Here is an 18,319-nt window from a genome sequence, read left to right as displayed (position 1 = left end):
TTACCTTCAGCGAATGGTGCTCAACGACACCCAGGTCCCACTGAACACTCTCTCTCTCTCTCTCTTCCCCCCCCCCTCTCCCAATTTACAACCATTCAGGTAGTAATCTGCCTTCCTGTTTTCGCTTCCAAAATGATACAAAGATCTGTAGAGGGACATGTTGTATTGAGGAAGCAGGCGGGCTGCAGAAGGACTTGGACAGGCTAGCAGAGTGGGCAAAGAAGTAGCAGATAGAATACAATGGAAAAGTGAGATTATGCCTTTTGGAAGGATAAATGCAGGCAGAGACTATTTTCTAAATGGGGAGATGCTGAGGAAATCAGAAGCACAAAGGGACTTGGGAGTCCTTGTTCACGATTCTCTTCAGGTTGTGAGCAGTTTTTGGCCACGTATCTAAGGAAGGATGAGCTGGCCTTGGAGAGGGTCCAGAGGAGGCTCAAAAGAATGATCCCTGGAATGAAGAGCTTGTCGTATGAGGAACGGTTGAGGACTCTGGGTCTGTACTCGTTGGAGTTTAGAAGGATGAGGGGGGACCTTATTGAAACTACATGGCTGTGACTCTGGAGTTGGCCAACCCAGGAAAGGGCAGCAGATTTACTTCCCTAAAGGACAATAATGAACCAGGTGGGTAATTACAACAATCAATGATAGTTTCATGGTCTCCATTACTGAGACTAACTTTCAATTTCATATTTATTACCTGAATTTAAATTCTACCAGCTGCCACGGTGGAATCTGAACCCATGTCCCCAGAGTATTAGCTTGGGCTAACGTCCAATGACATTGTCACTATGCCATCATCTTCCCTCATCTAACTACTGCCCTCATCTTTGAACATGGGGTCAGCTTCCATTTAAAAAAAAAATAGGGATGTGGGCATTGCCGGCTAGCCCAGCATTGATACTTCATTCCTGATTGCCCTTGAGAAGGTGGTGGTGAGCTGCCTTTTTGAACCATTGCAGTCCCTGTGGTGTAGGTACACCCACTGTGCATTAATTCTCTTGACTTCTGAATCAGAAGGTTTGTCTGACACCCTGTTGTGAATGAGCTGCAATTTTCTCCAGTAGCTGTTGACACTAACCACCAATTACAACTCCTGACCCGGTTACTATCGTGGGGTGAATCAGACTGTTCACAGTGTGTTCTGAATTTTTGACCCAATTTCCTCTCAATCACATAAAACACCTTTCACTGCCAGAACATCACTCACCTCACCCCCTACCTCAGCCTATCTGCTGCTGAAATTATTATTTATTCCTTTGTCAGCTCCTTACTCGACTAATCCAATGTTCTGGGTATTATAAACTTTCAACTCAATGAAAACTCTAGTGCCCATAATCAAGTCCCAAACCCATCCCCCTAGCTAGCTCATCTACGCTGATCCCACTGACCACTCTTATATTTGCCTTGGTCTCATACATGGAGCTGCTTCTTGAAACTTCGGCATTTCCCTTTCCATGTTTAAAATCCCATTAAACTTACTGTTGACCAAGATTTTGGTCATTCTTCCTAATATCTATGCTTTTGGTTTGGTACCTTTTTTTTCCCTGATTGTGCCTCTGTGATGCTTTCGGATGTTTTCCTTTGCTAAATGTGCTATATAAATTCAAGTTGTGCAAAGTATTGATCAGAAAAGGTGCTTTGGTGGTTCTTCTAGTTTCTGTTGGAAGTTTGGGAGATTCCAGTTTATGGTGCACCAAGATCCAATTAGTTGGGATTGATGGTATGTGGCCACAACACAACTTTACCATGAGCTAATTGAAATATTTTCTGAAATGCTTTTGATGTCAATTTTTTTTAAGGTAGTACACAAATTCTTCACTAATTAACGAATGTAAAATTTGTTATATTTTGAATGGATTTATAGCGTACAATAAATTATTTGGCATTCTCATTTTTATAGGCAATTGAACACACTGTCCATAGGAGGACAATGGTTATAGCAGATTCTGTGTATCATATTGCTCACACCCTTCAACATCAGGCCCTTAATTCGATATCCATTGCTAAGGTTTGTACATATAATTTCTATATATGATGTGTGTGTTTGGGGGAAGAGGTGGGTTTATTGTTCTTTTGGGGGTAATGCATTGACCATATCTGGAGATTAGTGCCTTTTCTTCAGTCGGTTTTCTATTCTTCTGCACCTCAGGTGACTTAGCAACACCTCTTGGTTTTTGAATTAAATTAGTTTGTATTGGTGTTGATGCTTTAAAAAGTCTTTGTTAAACTGGTAATTTCTGACCTCTGGTGGTTGTTTGCAAAGAATTAGCATCCCTTTGCTCCTATTGTAGTGGGGGAGGGAAACAAGGGAAAATGTAAAGGAAAATTTCAATTGTAGCTAACCAGTATGGAGCTTTAATTTAAGAGTTGTGACCATAGATATAGAACATAGAACGATACAGCGCAGTACAGGCCCTTCGGCCCACGATGTTGCACCAAAACAAAAGCCATCTAACCAACACTATGCCATTATCATCCATATGTTTATCCAATAAACTTTTAAATGCCCTCAATGTTGGCGAGTTCACTACTGTAGCAGGTAGGGCATTCCACGGCCTCACTACTCTTTGCGTAAAGAACCTACCTCTGACCTCTGTCCTATATCTATTACCCCTCAGTTTAAAGTTATGTCCCCTCGTGCCAGCCATATCCATCCGCGGGAGAAGGCTCTCACTGTCCACCCTATCCAACCCCCTGATCATTTTGTATGCCTCTATTAAGTCTCCTCTTAACCTTCTTCTCTCCAACGAAAACAACCTCCTTCTTCTCTCCAACGAAAACAACCTCGAGTCCATCAGCCTTTCCTCATAAGATTTTCCCTCCATACCAGGCAACATCCTGGTAAATCTCCTCTGCACCCGCACCAAAGCCTCCACGTCCTTCCGATAATGCGGTGACCAGAACTATACGCAATACTCCAAATGCGGCCGCACCAGAGTTTTGTACAGCTGCAACATGACCTCCCGACTCCGGAACTCAATCCCTCTACCAATAAAGGCCAACACTCCATAGGCCTTCTTCACAACCCTATCTAACCTGGGTGGCAACTTTCAGGGATCTATGTACATGGACACCTAGATCCCTCTGCTCATCCACACTTCCAATAACTTTCCCATTAGCCAAATATTCCGCATTCCTGTTATTCCTTCCAAAGTGAATCACCTCACACTTCTCTACATTAAACTCCATTTGCCACCTCTCCATTTGCCACCTCTCAGCCCAGCTCTGCAGCTTATCTATATCCCTCCTTCCACACTGTCGACAACACCACCAACTTTAGTGTCGTCTGCAAATTTACTCACCCACCCCTCTGCGCCTTCCTCTAGGTCATTGATAAAAATGACAAACAGCAACGGCCCCAGAACAGATCCTTGTGGTACGCCACTTGTCACTGAACTCCATTCTGAACATTTCCCATCAACCACCCTCTGTCTTCTTTCAGCTAGCCAATTTCTGATCCACATCTCTAAATCTCCCTCAATCCCCAGCCTCCGTAATTTCTGCAATAGCCTACCGTGGAGAACCTTATCAAACACTTTACTGAAATCCATATACACCACATCAACTGCTCTACCCTCGTCTACCTGTTCAGTCACCTTCTCAAATAACTCGATAAGGTTTGTGAGGCATGACCTACCCTTCACAAAGCCATGCTGACTATCCCTGATCATATTATTCCTATCTAGATGATTATAAATCTTGTCTCTTATAATCCCCTCCAAGACTTTACCCACTACAGATGTGAGGCCCACCCTTCTATCGTTGCCGGGGTTGTCTCTGCTCCCCTTTTTGAACAAAGGGACCACATTTGCTATCCTCCAGTCCTCTGGCACTATTCCTGTAGCCAATGATGACATAAAAATCAAAGCCAAAGGTCCAGCAATCTCTTCCCTGGCCTCCCAGAGAATCCTAGGATAAATCCCATCAGGCCCCGGGGACTTATCTATTTTCAGCCTGTCCACAATTGCCAACACCTTCCCTACGTACCTCAATGCCATCTATTCTAATTGCCTGGGTCTCAGCATTCTCCTCCACAACATTATCTTTTTCCTGAGTGAATACTGACGAAAAATATTCATTTAGTATCTCTCCTATCTCTTCAGACTCCACACACAACTTCCCTTCCCTGTCCTTGACTGGTCCTACTCTTTCCCTAGTCATTCGCTTATTCCTGACATACCTATAGAAAGCTTTTGGGTTTTCCTTGATCCTACCTGCCAAATACTTCTCATGTCCCCTCCTTGCTCGTCTTAGCTCTCTCTTTAGATCCTTCCTCGCTACCTTATAAATATCCATCGCCCCAACTGAAACTTCACACCTCATCTTCACATAGGCCTCCTTCTTCCTCTTAACAAGAGATTCCACTTCTTTGGTAAACCACGGTTCCCTCGCTCTACGCCTTCCTCCCTGCCTGACCGGTACATACTTATCAAGAACACGCAGTAGCTGATCCTTGAACAAGCTCCACTTATCCAGTGTGCCCAATACTTGCAGCCTACTTCTCCACCTCATCCCCCCCAAGTCACGTCTAATGGCATCATAATTGCCCTTCCCCCAGCTATAATTCTTGCCCTGCGTTGTATACTTATCCCTTTCCATCATTAACGTAAACGTCACCGAATTGTGGTCACTGTCCCCAAAGTGCTCTCCTACCTCCAAATCCAACACCTGGCCTGGTTCATTACCCAAAACCAAATCCAATGTGGCCTCGCCTCTTGTTGGCCTGTCAACATATTGTGTCAGGAAACCCTCCTGCACACACTGTACAAAAAACGACCCATCTAATGTACTCGAACTATATCTTTTCCAGTCAATATTTGGAAAGTTAAAGTCTCCCGTAACAACTACCCTGTTACTTTCACTCTTATCCAGGATCATCCTCGCCATCCTTTCCTCTACATCCCTAGAACTATTTGGAGGCCTATAGAAAACTCCCAACAGGGTGACCTCTCCTTTCCTGTTTCTAACCTCAGCCCATACTACCTCGGAAGAAGAGTCCCCATCTAGCATCCTCTCCGCCACCGTAATACTGTTTTTGACTAGCAGCGCCACACTTCCCCCTCTTTTGCCTCCTTCTCTGAGCTTACTAAAACACCTAAACCCCGGAACCTGCAACATCCATTCCTGTCCCTGCTCTATCCATGTCTCCGAAATGGCCACAACATCGAAGTCCCAGGTAAAATCATGGGTAAAATTCAACAATGGCACTTTATGTAAAGTGTTATGGGTCCGGCTTTACAGAACCCCAAAGTGTTTCATGGAGTTCAAACGACCCACAACTTGTAATAAATTGTGGTGTGGGAAGCACATGGCGTACTCTCCAGGTGTGATACAGCAGAAATGGACAAGTGGTTTTTAAAACAAAACAATGTTTATTCTATGAACTCTAGTTAACCTTTTAAAAACAAACATTAAATATCTTAACACCCATTCCTTCAAAGATAACCCCAAAAGACTACAACACGAAATAATCCTTCAAACTGTTCATTTAAACATCCAAAAGACTTCAAACCTTCAAAAACAGACATGAGGTTACACTCAATATATTTACAGTCTTTGGATTGTAGAAATCAACAGACCAGCTCTGTGTTTCTTCATGCAGCTCACAGCAAAACACACAGACACTCCCAGCTGCCTTCTCAAACTGAAACTCAAAAGAGCAGAAGTGTGCTCAGCTCCCCCCCCCCCCCCCCCCCCACCCTCAGACATCACTTATGATCAGCTCCATTTCTTAAAGGTACATTGCTTAAACACCCATTTCTTAAAGGTACTCTCACATGATAAAAGCTCAAGCTTAAATAGTTCTTTAAATAGGATCACAATATAACCATTTAATGGAAACAAATTATTGTACTGATTACCTTAACTCCACATTAAATGGCTTTTCTTCGATATTAGAGAGATATTTTATTGCCTACGCTAGTTTGTGTTGAAGATTTAGATTTCATGGACAACAAAATTAGGCATTTGGAAAATAGTTAATTATATTGTTCCTTCAGAAAAGAGTAATATCCGACAAGAAATACAGTGAGCGACGTCTGGATGTGCTGTCAGCCCTGGTGTTGGCTGAAAATGCTCTCAATGGACCCAGTACCAAAGAACGTAGGCTAGTAGTCGCACTAGCGTTAAGTGTGGGAACCCAGATGGTAAGTATAATGTTGTATCTTAAGAAACTAAAGATAATTGTTTCTTTGAAATGTAAATGAACATTTTCATTCTCAATATTATTAAAGTTATTATGATATGAAACTTATTCAACACACGTCAATGACAAAGGTCCTGGAATACTTGTTTAAAGTTAAATGTGAGGTGATGCATTTTGGCAGATCGAATCAGGCCAGGACCTACTCAGTTAATGGTATGGCGTTGGGGAGAGTTATAGAACAAAGAGATCTAGGAGTACAGGTTCATAGCTCCTTGAAGATGGAGTCGCAGGTGGACAGGGTGGTGAAGAAGGCATTCGGCATGCTTGGTTTCATTGGTCAGAACATTGGATACAGGAGTTGGGACGTCTTGTTGAAGTTGTACAAGACATTGGTACGGCCACACTTGGAATACTGTGTGCAGTTCTGGTCACCCTATTATAGAAAGGATATTATTAAACTAGAAAGAGTGCAGAAAAGATTTACTAGGATGTTGCCGGGACTTGATGGTTTGAGTTATAAGGAGAGGCTGGATACACTGGGACTTTTTTCCCTGGAGCGTAGGAGGCTTAGGGGTGATCTTACAGAGGTCTATAAAATAATGAGGGGCATAGATAAGGTAGATAGTCAACATCTTTTCCCAAAGGTAGGGGAGTCTAAAACTAGAGGGCATCGGTTTAAGGTGAGAGGGGAGAGATTCAGAAGGGCCCAGAAGGGCAATTTCTTCACTCAGAGGGTAGTGAGTGTCTGGAATGTGCTGCCAGAGGTAGTAGTAGAGGCGGGTACAATTGTGTCTTTTAAAAAGCATTTAGATAGTTACATGGATATAGAGGGTTATGGGCCAAGTGCGGGCAACTGGGACTAGCTTAATGGTAAAAACTGGACGGCATGGACTGGTTGAGCCGAAGGGCCTGTTTCCATGCTGTAAACTTCTATGATTCTATGATCCTGAACACTGTCACCCTTAAAGTGCTGTTTTGCCCATTTGGCTTCTGCAGAAAACATTCCGAGATGAAGAATTGCTTGTTTTGCAAGTGGTTCTGAAGAAGTTAGACCTGATCAGTGAGCTGAGAGAGAGGTGAGCAAAGCAGTGAGAAAGTATTCACATAACATGCTACTCTGGGTCAAGCAGCAAAGTTTTTAACCTTTTGGTGTGTTTTGCAGGATTCAAGTTCTGTGCAACTGCAACTTCTTGTACTGGCATCGAACCATTTTCCCCATCTACTTGGATGATGTTTATGACAATGCTGTAGATTCTGCAAGAGTGCACGTAAGAGCTACACATTGTATTGATGATAACATAACTGGGAGGTTTGGACTAATGAGAATTGCGTGATTAATTTGGTGTACAATTTGTATTTAGGATGATTTATGCATATTAAACAGATGCCATTCAAGTAGAAACCATGGTACAGAAGTGTGGTGGTCACGTTGTTGGACTAGCCACAAATTTACAGAATAATGAAGTGCAGAATTGGCCCATTGAGTCTGCACTGACGTATGGGCAGCACGGTAGCACAGTGGTTAGCACTGTTGCTTCACAGCTCCAGGGACCAGGGTTCAATTCCTAGCTTGGGTCACTGTCTGTGTGGAGTCGGCATGTTCTCCCTGTGTCTGCATGGGTTTCCTCCGGGTGCCCCGGTTTCCTCCCACTTTCCGGAAAGGTGTGCTTGTTAGGTGAATTGGAGATTCTGAATTCTCCCTCAGTGTACCCGAACAGGCGCCGGAGTGTGGCGACTCGGGGCTTTCCACAGAAACGTCATTGCAGTGTTAATGTAAGCCTACTTGTGACACTAATCAAGATTATTATTATAAAAACACCCAACCTGTCTATCTAATCCTATTTGCCAGTACTTAGTCCATAACCTTGAATATTATAACATGCTAACTGCTCATGTAGGTACATTTTGAAGGCAACCATGTGTTACCACCCTCTCAGGTTATTTTACTCATCCAAGAATACAAATTCATGTACGGCAGCTTTAAAAAAAATGAAAGCAAATGACTGCAGATGCTGGAATCTGAAACAAAATCAGCAAATATTGAACAATCTCAGCAGGTTTGACAGCATCTGTGCAGAGAGAAGGGAGCTAACGTTTCGAGTCTGCAGGCTCTTTGTCAAAACCTTAATATCAGTTACCTCATTTAGAACATCCATGATTTCTTTATCAAAACCTTCCAGCTTTGACAAAGAGTCATCCAGACTTGAAACGTTAGCTCCCTTCTCTCTCTGCATGGAGGCTGTCAGCTTTAAAAAATGTCTGGCTTTTGGACATTGCAGGTTTTTGGATAACTGGATTTGAGATACAGTACCTGTAGATTTGTGTAGAAATGACAAACAGTATTGATGATGAGCAGTTGACCTTTTGAATTTTGCATTAACCTTCAGTTCCTTGAAATGATGTGCTAGCAAGCAATCATGGTTCTAATCGGAGTTAACTCATGAAAGTGAGATTACCTGGGTTCCTCTCCCTCCCTCACCCTCTCCCTAAATTGCTCTCAATTTTAAGAAGCTACACCCTATAATTTAATAGAGTGGGAGAATCCATAATTGATATTCTTTAATCATCTTCATGATTCAATTAAGTGAAGGCTGATGATTTGAAAATGTGATTTTGAAATGAAGTGGATTCTATCTGTGACCAGGATTAGAAGTACGTTATGTTGGAGAAGTATGTGGTGACACTTGATTAGATAAATTGTAAAATGTACTTAATTGTTAAAGTTAATATGTTAAAATCAATATGTTAAAGTCTGTTTTGTACAGTCTGATGTTTCATTTTTTAGTACATGTTCAGTGCTTTGAGGGATTGTGTCCCACCCATGATGCATGCAAGACATCTGGAGTCCACTCAAGTGTTGCTGGAATGTTATGATAAAGAAATCATGGATGTTCTAAATGAGGTAACTGGCATTAAAGCACAAAACATCTTTGTTGTGTTTTCAGTGTTATATGGATGTATTTAAAATTAATGCCCTAGGTTAGAAATTAGAAAAACCTGGCCTTTACTTGCATTTAAATGCAAAACTCAGAACTTGTCTTAAGAAATTATGAATTGAAGAGGTTTCAAGTTTTTCGTTTTTGTCCAATCAGACTTTCACGGTATCTTTGCAGTGCAGAAGGAGGCCATTTGGCCCATCAAGTCTTCACTCCCTCTGAAAGAGCATTCTACCTCGTCCCACTCCACTCCCTTAACCCTATAACCTCGCACATTCTTTTTAGATAGCAATTCCATAAGACCATAAGACATGGGAGCAGAATTAGGCCATTTGGTCCATCGAGTCTGCTCCGCCATTCAATCATGGCTGATATTTTCTCATCCCCATTCTCCTGTCTTCTCCCAATAACCCCTGATCTCCTTATTGATCAAGAACCTATAACTCTGTCTTAAAGACACTCAGTGAATTGGCCTCCACAGCCGTCTGCTGCAAAGAATTCCACATATTCACCACCCTCTGGCTGAAGAAATTCTTCCTCATCTCTGTTTTGAAGGATCGTCCCTTTAGTCTGAGATGGTGTTCTCTGGTTCTAGTTTTTCCTACAAGTGGAAACATCCTCTCCACGTCCACTCTTATCCAGGCCTCACAGTATCTTTTAAGTATCAATAGGATACTCCCCTCTCTTCCTTCTAAACTCCAATGAGTACAGACCCAGAGTCCTCAAACGTCCCTCATGTGACAACTTCTTCATTCCAGGGATCATTCTGTGAACCTCCTCTGGACCCTTTCCAAGGCCAGCACATCCTTCCTTAGATACGGGGCCCAAAACTGCTCGCAATACTCCAAATGGGGTCTGACCAGAGCCTTATACAGCCTCAGAAGTATATCCCGAGTCTTGTATTTCTAGCCCTCTTGACATGAATGCTAATATAGCATTTGCCTTCCTAACTGCCAACTGAACCTGCACATTAACCTTAAGAGAAGCGTGAACAAGGACTCCCAAGTCCCATTGTGCTTCAGCTTTCCGAAGCATTTCCCCATTTAGAAAATGGTCTATACCTAAATTCCTTCTTCCAAAGTGCATAACCTAACACTTTTCAACATTGTATTTCATTTGCCACTTCATTGCCCACTCTCCTAGCTCGTCCAAGGGAAGCCCCCTTGCTTCCTCAATACTACCTGTCCCTCGACAGATCTTTGTATCATCTACAAACTTAGCAACAGTGCCTTCAGTACCTTCTTCCAGATCATTAACGTATATTGTATAAAGTTGTGGTCCCTGCACAGACCCCTGAGGCACACCACTAGTCACCGGCTGCCATCCTGAAAAAGACCTCTTTATCCTCACTCTCTGCCTTCTGCCAGTCAGCCAATCCTCTATACATGCCAGGATCTTACCCTGAACACCATGAGCTCTTAACTTATTTGACAGTCTCCTATGCGGCACCTTGTCAAAGGCCTTCTGGCAATCTAAATAAATTACGTCCACTGGTTCTCCTTTGCCTAACTTCCTTGTTACCTCCTCTGATTTGTCAGACATGACCTCCCTTTGACAAAGCCGTGCTGACTCAGTCCTATTTTACCATGCACTTCCAAGTGCTTTGCGATCTCATCTTTTTTTAAAAATTATTAATGTTTATTGTCCCATTTTGTCAAAAAACTGCGAAAATGTTCATAACCAATTGTTTTGATAGCGGCTTCAACTTGCGGTAGTTTTGTCGGTCTGTTATCGTAATCTTCTCGCTTCTCGCTCAGATTCCAAAAGTGTGAGCACATCTCCCTCACGAACTGGCCCTTTCACATTCCGAATGATGGATCGGTTGCTGTCATCCATAAATTCCACATGGACCTGAGTGCACTGTCCCTGCGAACCAGTCCTTCCAAGAACTTTGGTAACCCGGGCCATTTTGACGGTCTGAGACCGCGGACCCTCCATGATGGCGGCGGTGGAAAAAAAAAAACTTGCGATCTCATCTTTAATAACAGACTCTAAAATCTTACCAATGACCGAAGTCAAGCTAACTGGCCTATAACTTCCTGTCTTCTGCCTCCCTCCCTTCTTAAACAGTGGTGTTACATTAGCCACCTTGCAGTCCTCTGGGACCCTTCCTGCCTCCAGTGATTTCTGAAAGGTCATCACTAATGCCTCCACAATTTCCTCAGCTATCTCTTTTAGGACCCTGGGGTGCAGTCCATCCGGTCCAGGTGACTTATCCACCTTCAGACCTTTCAGTTTCCCCTGAACCTTCTCCTTGGTAATGTTCACTGCATTCACCTCTGCCCCCTGGTTCTCCTGGAGCTCTGGCATCCCACTGGTGTCTTCCACCGTGAAGACTGATGCAAAGTAACTATTCAGTTCGTCTGCCATTTCTTTGTTTCCTGTTATTACTTCTCCAGCCACATTTTCTCGTGGTCCAATGTCTATTTTTGCCTCTCATACATATTGAAAAAATCTCATCCTATCTACCTTTATATTACTAGCTAGTTTGCACTCATACTTCATCTTCTCCTCCCTTATTGCTTTTTTAGTTGTCCTCTGCTCGCTTTTAAAGGCTTCCCAATTCTCTGGTTTCCCACTAATCCTCGTCACAACCCACCACCACAACCCAATGATGTGCAGGTTAGGTGGATTGGCCATGCTAAATTGCTCCTTTATTGGCAAAAAAAACAATTGAGTACTCTAAATTAAAAAAAAACACATACAGTTCCCCACACCCCACCTCTCCGAACCCCACCTCCCAATGTTCGATGTAATTCAACTCTCGAAAGTGCATAATGAATAACGCCCATTAATTGTAGAACTCCTCTAGACGTTCACACACATCTTGACAAATGTGAGGTTATCCATTTAACAGCAAAAGGGGTTATTATTTAAATGATAAAATATTAAAACATGCTGCTGTGCAGAGGGACCTGGGTAGCCGAGTGCATGAGTCGCAAAAAGTTGGTTTGCAGGTGCAACAGGTGATTAGGAAGGTGAATGGAGTTTTGTCCTTCATTGCTAGAGGGATGGAGTTTAAGACTAGGGAGGTTATGCTGCAACTGTATAAGGTGTTAGTGAGGTCACACCTGGAATATTGTGTTCAGTTTTGGTCTCCTTACCTGAGCAAGGAAGTAATGGCGCTGGAGGGTGTGCAGAGGAGATTCACTAGGTTAATCCCAGAGCTGAAGGGGTTGGATTATGAGGAGAGGTTGAGTAGACTGGGACTGTACTCGTTGGAATTTAGAAGGATGCGGGGGGGATCTTATAGAAACATATAAAATTATGAAGGTAATAGATAGGATAGATGCAGGCAGGTTGTTTCCACTGGCGGGTGAAAGCAGAACTAGGGGGCATAGCCTCAAAATAAGGAGAAGTAGATTTAAGACTGAGCTAAGGAGGAACTCCTTCACCAAAGGGTTGTGAATCTATGGAATTCCCTGCCCAGTGATGCAGTTGAGGCTCATGTTTTTAAGATAAAAATAGTTAGTTTTTTGGAGAATAAAGGTAAAAGGGTTATGGTGTTTAGGATGGAATGTGGAGCTGAGTCCACAAAAGATCAGCCATGATCTCATTGAATGGCGGAGCAGGCTCGAGGGGCCAGATGGCCTACTCCTGCTCCCAGTTCTTATGTTCTTATCTCTACCCCCTCAAAGAGCTGGCTCAACCTATGTTTCCTTATTTCTAAAATAGTTTTTCCTCTGGTTGGTACCACAATATATTGTCCAAAGGAACTGTCCTGAATACATTATGAAATTGATCACAAGGCTTTCTTTGCAAATTTGATTTGTTCAGTCAATATGAAGATTAAAATGTCCCATGGATATTGCAGACCCTTTATTGCAAGTTCCCATTATTTCTTGATCCATGCTATTTGTTACAGTGTTGCTACTGTTAGGGCTTCTATAAACAACTCTCACCAGTGACTTCATTCCCTTGCTATTTCATATCCCACTCAAGCCGATTCTGCATCTTGATCTGCTGAGCCAAAATTATTTTCTCACTCCTGCACTGATCTGATCCTTTATTTACTGAACTACCCCACCACCTCCTTTTCCTTTTATCCTACCCTTTCAAAATGCCAAATATTACTCAATATTAAAACCCACTAATAATAATAGTCTTTATTGTCACAAGTAGGCTTACATTAACACTGCAATGAGGTTACTGTGAAAAGCCCCTAGTCGCCACATTCTGGCACCTGTTCGGATACACAGAGGGAGAATCAGAATGTCCAATTCACCTAACAGCACGTCATTCGGGACTTGTGGGAGGGAACTGGAGCACCCGGAGGAAACGCACGCTGACACAGGGAGAATGTGCAGACTCCACATAGACAGTAACCCAAGTGGGAATCGAACCTGGGACCCTGAGCTGTGAAGCAACAGTCCAACCACTGTGCTTAGGACACCAAGACTGAAAACAAAACTCCAGGTGTGGCCTCACTAACACCCTATACAATTGCAGTGAAACATCCCACATTATTTTGTACAAGGGCTGACATTTTGGGCACGATCTACCTGAATGGGGATAGAGTCCTGTAGTGCTGAGAAACACCCCGTTATCTAACGCTCATCCAAGTAGATACTGTGGAATTTTTCTTTGTTTACCTTATCTAAACCTTTCATAATCTTGCACACCTCTATCAGCCTCCACTCAATCTCCTTTGCTTCAAGGAGAATACCCCCGGCTTCTTCAACCCAACCTTGTAGCTAAAATTCCCCCATCCCTGGGTAAATCTCGTCTGCATCCTCTCTCACGGACACTCACATGAAATGAAAATCGCTTATTGTCACAAGTGGGCTTCAAATGAAGTTACCGTGAAAAGCCCCTAGTCGCCACATTCCGGCGCCTGTTCGGGGAGGCTGGTTTGGGAATTGAACCGTGCTGCTGGCCTGCCTTGCTCCGCTTTCAAAGCCAGCGATTTAGCTCTGCGCTGAACCAGCCCCATTCTTCCCAAAGCGTGGTGATCAGAACTAGATGTAATATTTCAGCTGGTGTCTGACCAGAGCTTTATTTTTTTTTAAAAAATATATTTTATTCCAGATTTTTTGGCCAAACATAACAGTACGTAGTGTTTCTTTTAAACAACAATAAAGCAATATAAATAACAGTGGCCAGTTTTAAACAAATAAATAAATAATATATGAACAGAAACAAAAACCAAACTAAATGGCAACTGCCTTGTCAAAAATAAATACTCTCCAAAGATACAATCAAACAGTCCAATATACATTACCTAAAACAAGTGCCTATACATATACAATAACATCCCTGAGAGTCCGTCCGATTCCTCCCCCTCCCCTCCCCCCCCCCCTCCCCCTCCCCCTGGGTTGCTGCTGTTGTCTTCTTCTTTTCCATTCCCTCTATCTTTCTGTGAGGTAGTCGACGAACGGTTGCCACCGCCTGGTGAACCCTTGAGCCGAACCCCTTAGTACGAACTTAATCCGTTCTAACTTTATAAACCCTGCCATGTCGTTTATCCAGGTCTCCACACCCAGGGGTTTGGCTTCCTTCCACATTAACAATATCCTGCGCCGGGCTACTAGGGACGCAAAGGCCAAAACATCAGCCTCTCTCGCCTCCTGCACTCCCGGCTCTTCTGCAACCACAAATATAGCCAACCCCCACCTTGGTTCGACCTGGACCCCCACCACCTTCGAAAGCACCTTTGCCACCCCCACCCAAAACCCCTGTAGTGCCGGGCATGACCAGAACATGTGGGTGTGATTCGCTGGGCTTCTCGAGCATCTCGCACACCTATCCTCTATCCCCAAAAATTTACTGAGCCGTGCTCCAGTCACATGCGCCCTGTGTAACACTTTAAATTGTATCAGGCTTAGCCTGGCACACGAGGACGATGAGTTTACCCTACGTAGGGCATCAGCCCACAGCCCCTCCTCAATCTCCTCCCCCAGCTCTTCTTCCCATTTCCCTTTCAGCTCATCTACCATGATCTCCCCCTCGTCCCTCATTTCCCTATATATGTCCGACACCTTACCATCCCCCACCCATGTCTCTGAGATCACTCTATCCTGCACCTCCTGCGTCGGGAGCTGCGGGAATTCCCTCACCTGTTGCCTCGCAAAAGCCCTCAGTTGCATATACCGAAATGCATTCCCTTGGGGCATCCCATATTTTTCCGTCAGCGCTCCCAGACTCGCAAACGTCCCATCTACGAACAGATCTCTCAATTGTGTTACCCCTGCTCTTTGCCATGCTCCAAATCCCCCATCCATTCTCCCCGGAACAAACCTATGGTTATTTCTTATCGAGCACCGAGGCTCCCGTCTTTCCCCTATGCCGTCTCCACTGCCCCCAAATTTTCAATGTAGCCACCACCACCGGGCTTGTGGTGTATTTCTTCGGTGAGAACGGCAACGGTGCCGTCACCATAGCTTGTAGGCTAGTCGCCCTGCAGGACGCCCTCTCCAATCTCTTCCATGCCGCTCCCTCCTCTTCTCCCATCCACTTACACACCATTGAAATATTGGCGGCCCAGTAGTACTCACTTAGGCTCGGTAGTGCCAGCCCCCCATGTCCCTACTGCGCTGCAAAAATCCCCTCCTCACTCTCGGGGTCTTCCCGGCCCACACAAAACTCATAATACTCTTCTTGATTCTTTTGAAAAAAGCCTTTGTGACCACCACCGGGAGGCACTGAAACACAAAAAGGAATCTCGGGAGGACCACCATTTTAACCGCCTGCACCCTACCTGCCAGTGACAGGGACACCATGTCCCATCTCTTAAAGTCCTCCTCCATCTGTTCCACCAACCGCGTTAAATTAAGCCTATGTAATGTACCCCAATTCTTGGCTATCTGGATCCCCAAGTACCGAAAGTCCCTTGTTACCTTCCTCAACTGTAAATCCTCTATTTCTCTGCTCTGCTCCCCTGGATGCACCACAAACAACTCACTTTTCCCCATGTTCAATTTATACCCTGAAAAATCCCCAAACTCCCCAAGTATCCGCATTATCTCTGGCATCCCCTCCGCCGGGTCCGCCACATATAGCAACAAATCATCCGCATACAGAGATACCCGGTGTTCTTCTCCTCCCCTGAGTACTCCCCTCAACTTCCTGGAACCCCTCAATGCTCTGGCCAGGGGCTCAATCGCCAGTGCAAACAATAACGGGGACAGAGGACATCCCTGCCTCGTCCCTCTATGGAGCCGAAAATAATCAGACCCCCGTCCATTCGTGACCACGCTCGCCATCGGGGCCCTATACAGCAACTGTACCCATCTGATATACCCATCTCCAAAGCCAAATCTCCTCAGCACCTCCCACAAATAATCCCACTCCACTCTATCAAATGCTTTCTCTGCATCCATCGCCACCACTATCTCCGCTTCCCCCTCTGGTGGGGGCATCATCATTACCTCTAGCAGCCTCCGTATATTTGTATTCAGCTGTCTCCCCTTCACAAACCCAGTTTGGTCCTCATGAACCACCCCCCGGACACAATCCTCTATCCTCGTTGCCATTACCTTGGCCAGAATCTTAGCGTCCACATTCAGGAGGGAAATAGGCCTATAGGACCCGCATTGCAGCGGGTCTTTTTCCTTCTTTAGGAGGAGCGATATCGTTGCCTCTGACATAGTCGGGGGCAGCTGCCCCCTTTCCCTTGCCTCATTAAAGGTTCTCATCAGTAGCGGGGCCAGCAAGTCCATAAATTTCCTATTGAATTCAACTGGGAATCCGTCTGGTCCCGGGGCCTTCCCCGCCTGCATGCTCCCAATCCCTTTCACTACTTCCTCCGTCTCAATCTGTGCTCCCAGTCCCGCCCACTCCTGCTCCTCCACCTTAGGGAATTCCAGCTGATCCAGAAAGCACATCATTCTCTCCTTCCCATCCGGGGGCTGAGCTTCATATAATCTTTCATAAAATGCCTTGAACACTCCATTCACTCTCTCCGCTCCCCGCTCCATCTCTCCCTCCTCATCTCTCACCCCCCATCTCCCTCGCTGCTCCCCTTTTCCTCAGTTGGTAGGCCAGCAACCTGCTCGCCTTCTCCCCATATTCGTACTGTACACCCTGTGCCTTCCTCCATTGTGCCTCTGCATTACCCGTAGTCAACAAGTCAAATTCTACATGTAGCCTTTGCCTTTCCCTGTACAGTCCCTCCTCCGGTGCCTCCGCATATTGTCTGTCCACCCTCAGAAGTTCTTTCAACAACCGCTCCCTTTCCCTACCCTCCTGCTTTCCTTTATGTGCCCTAATAGATATCAGCTCCCCTCTAACCACTGCCTTCAGCGCCTCCCAGACCACTCCCACCTGGACCTCCCCATTATCATTGAGTTCCAAGTACCTTTCAATACACACCCTCACCCTTAAACACACCCCCTCATCTGCCAATAATCCCATGTCCATTCTCCAGGGTGGACGCTGTTCTTTTTCCTCCCCTATCTCCAGGTCCACCCAATGTGGAGCGTGATCCGAAATAGCTATAGCCGTGTACTCCGTCCCCGTCAGCTTCGGGATCAGTGCCCTTCCCAAAACAAAAAAGTCTATCCGTGAATAAACTTTGTGGACATAGGAGAAAAACGAAAACTCCTTACTCCTAGGTCTACTAAATCTCCAGGGGTCTACTCCTCCCATCTGCTCCATAAAGTCCTTAAGCACCTTAGCTGCAGCCGGCCTCCTTCCGGTCCTGGACCTCGATCTGTCCAGCCCTGGGTCCAGCACCGTATTAAAATCTCCACCCATTACCAACTTCCCCACCTCTAGGTCCGGGATACGTCCTAACATACGCCTCATAAAGTTGGCATCATCCCAGTTCGGGGCATATACGTTCACTAAGACCACCGCCTCCCCTTGCAATTTGCCACTCACCATCACGTATCTGCCCCCACTATCCGCCACTATGGTCTTTGCCTCAAACATTACCCGCTTCCCCACTAGTATAGCCACCCCCCCTGTTTTTTGCGTCTAGCCCCGAATGAAACGCCTGCCCCACCCATCCTTTGCGTAGTCTGACCTGGTCTATCAGTTTCAGATGCGTCTCCTGCAGCATAACCACATCTGCCTTAAGTTTCTTTAGGTGTGCGAGTACCCGTGCCCTCTTTATCGGCCCGTTCAGCCCTCTCTCATTCCACGTGATCAGCCGGGTTGGGGGGCTCTTTACCCCCCGCACCCCCCTTGTCGACTAGCCATCTCCTTTTTCAACCCAGCTCCTCACCCGGTTCCCACGTAGCCGTATCTCCCCCCAACGGCGCCCTCCCGCCCCGACCACCCCACCCCATACCAG

At 45.1% G+C, this 18,319-nt stretch overlaps 1 protein-coding gene and 1 pseudogene across 8 annotated transcripts in view; one reads left to right on the top strand and one right to left on the bottom strand.

The window, feature by feature from the left end:
* Window positions 1-18,319, top strand: part of washc4 (WASH complex subunit 4) — a 425,031-nt gene that overhangs the window by 302,082 nt on the left and 104,630 nt on the right. For all 8 annotated transcript variants that reach the window (XM_072471956.1, XM_072471955.1, XM_072471953.1 and 5 more), the window contains 5 exons: window positions 1,904-2,011; window positions 6,003-6,149; window positions 7,145-7,224; window positions 7,311-7,416; window positions 8,934-9,050. In XM_072471956.1, the coding sequence (XP_072328057.1) occupies window positions 1,904-2,011; window positions 6,003-6,149; window positions 7,145-7,224; window positions 7,311-7,416; window positions 8,934-9,050 (558 nt within the window). The remainder of the gene's footprint in view (window positions 1-1,903; window positions 2,012-6,002; window positions 6,150-7,144; window positions 7,225-7,310; window positions 7,417-8,933; window positions 9,051-18,319) is intronic.
* Window positions 10,740-11,041, bottom strand: LOC140388185 (small ribosomal subunit protein eS28 pseudogene; annotated as a pseudogene).

The sequence above is a fragment of the Scyliorhinus torazame genome, chromosome 13 (genome assembly GCF_047496885.1).
Source record: "Scyliorhinus torazame isolate Kashiwa2021f chromosome 13, sScyTor2.1, whole genome shotgun sequence".
Taxonomy (NCBI): Eukaryota; Metazoa; Chordata; class Chondrichthyes; order Carcharhiniformes; family Scyliorhinidae; genus Scyliorhinus; species Scyliorhinus torazame.
This window is presented reverse-complemented; position numbering and strand designations above follow the sequence as displayed.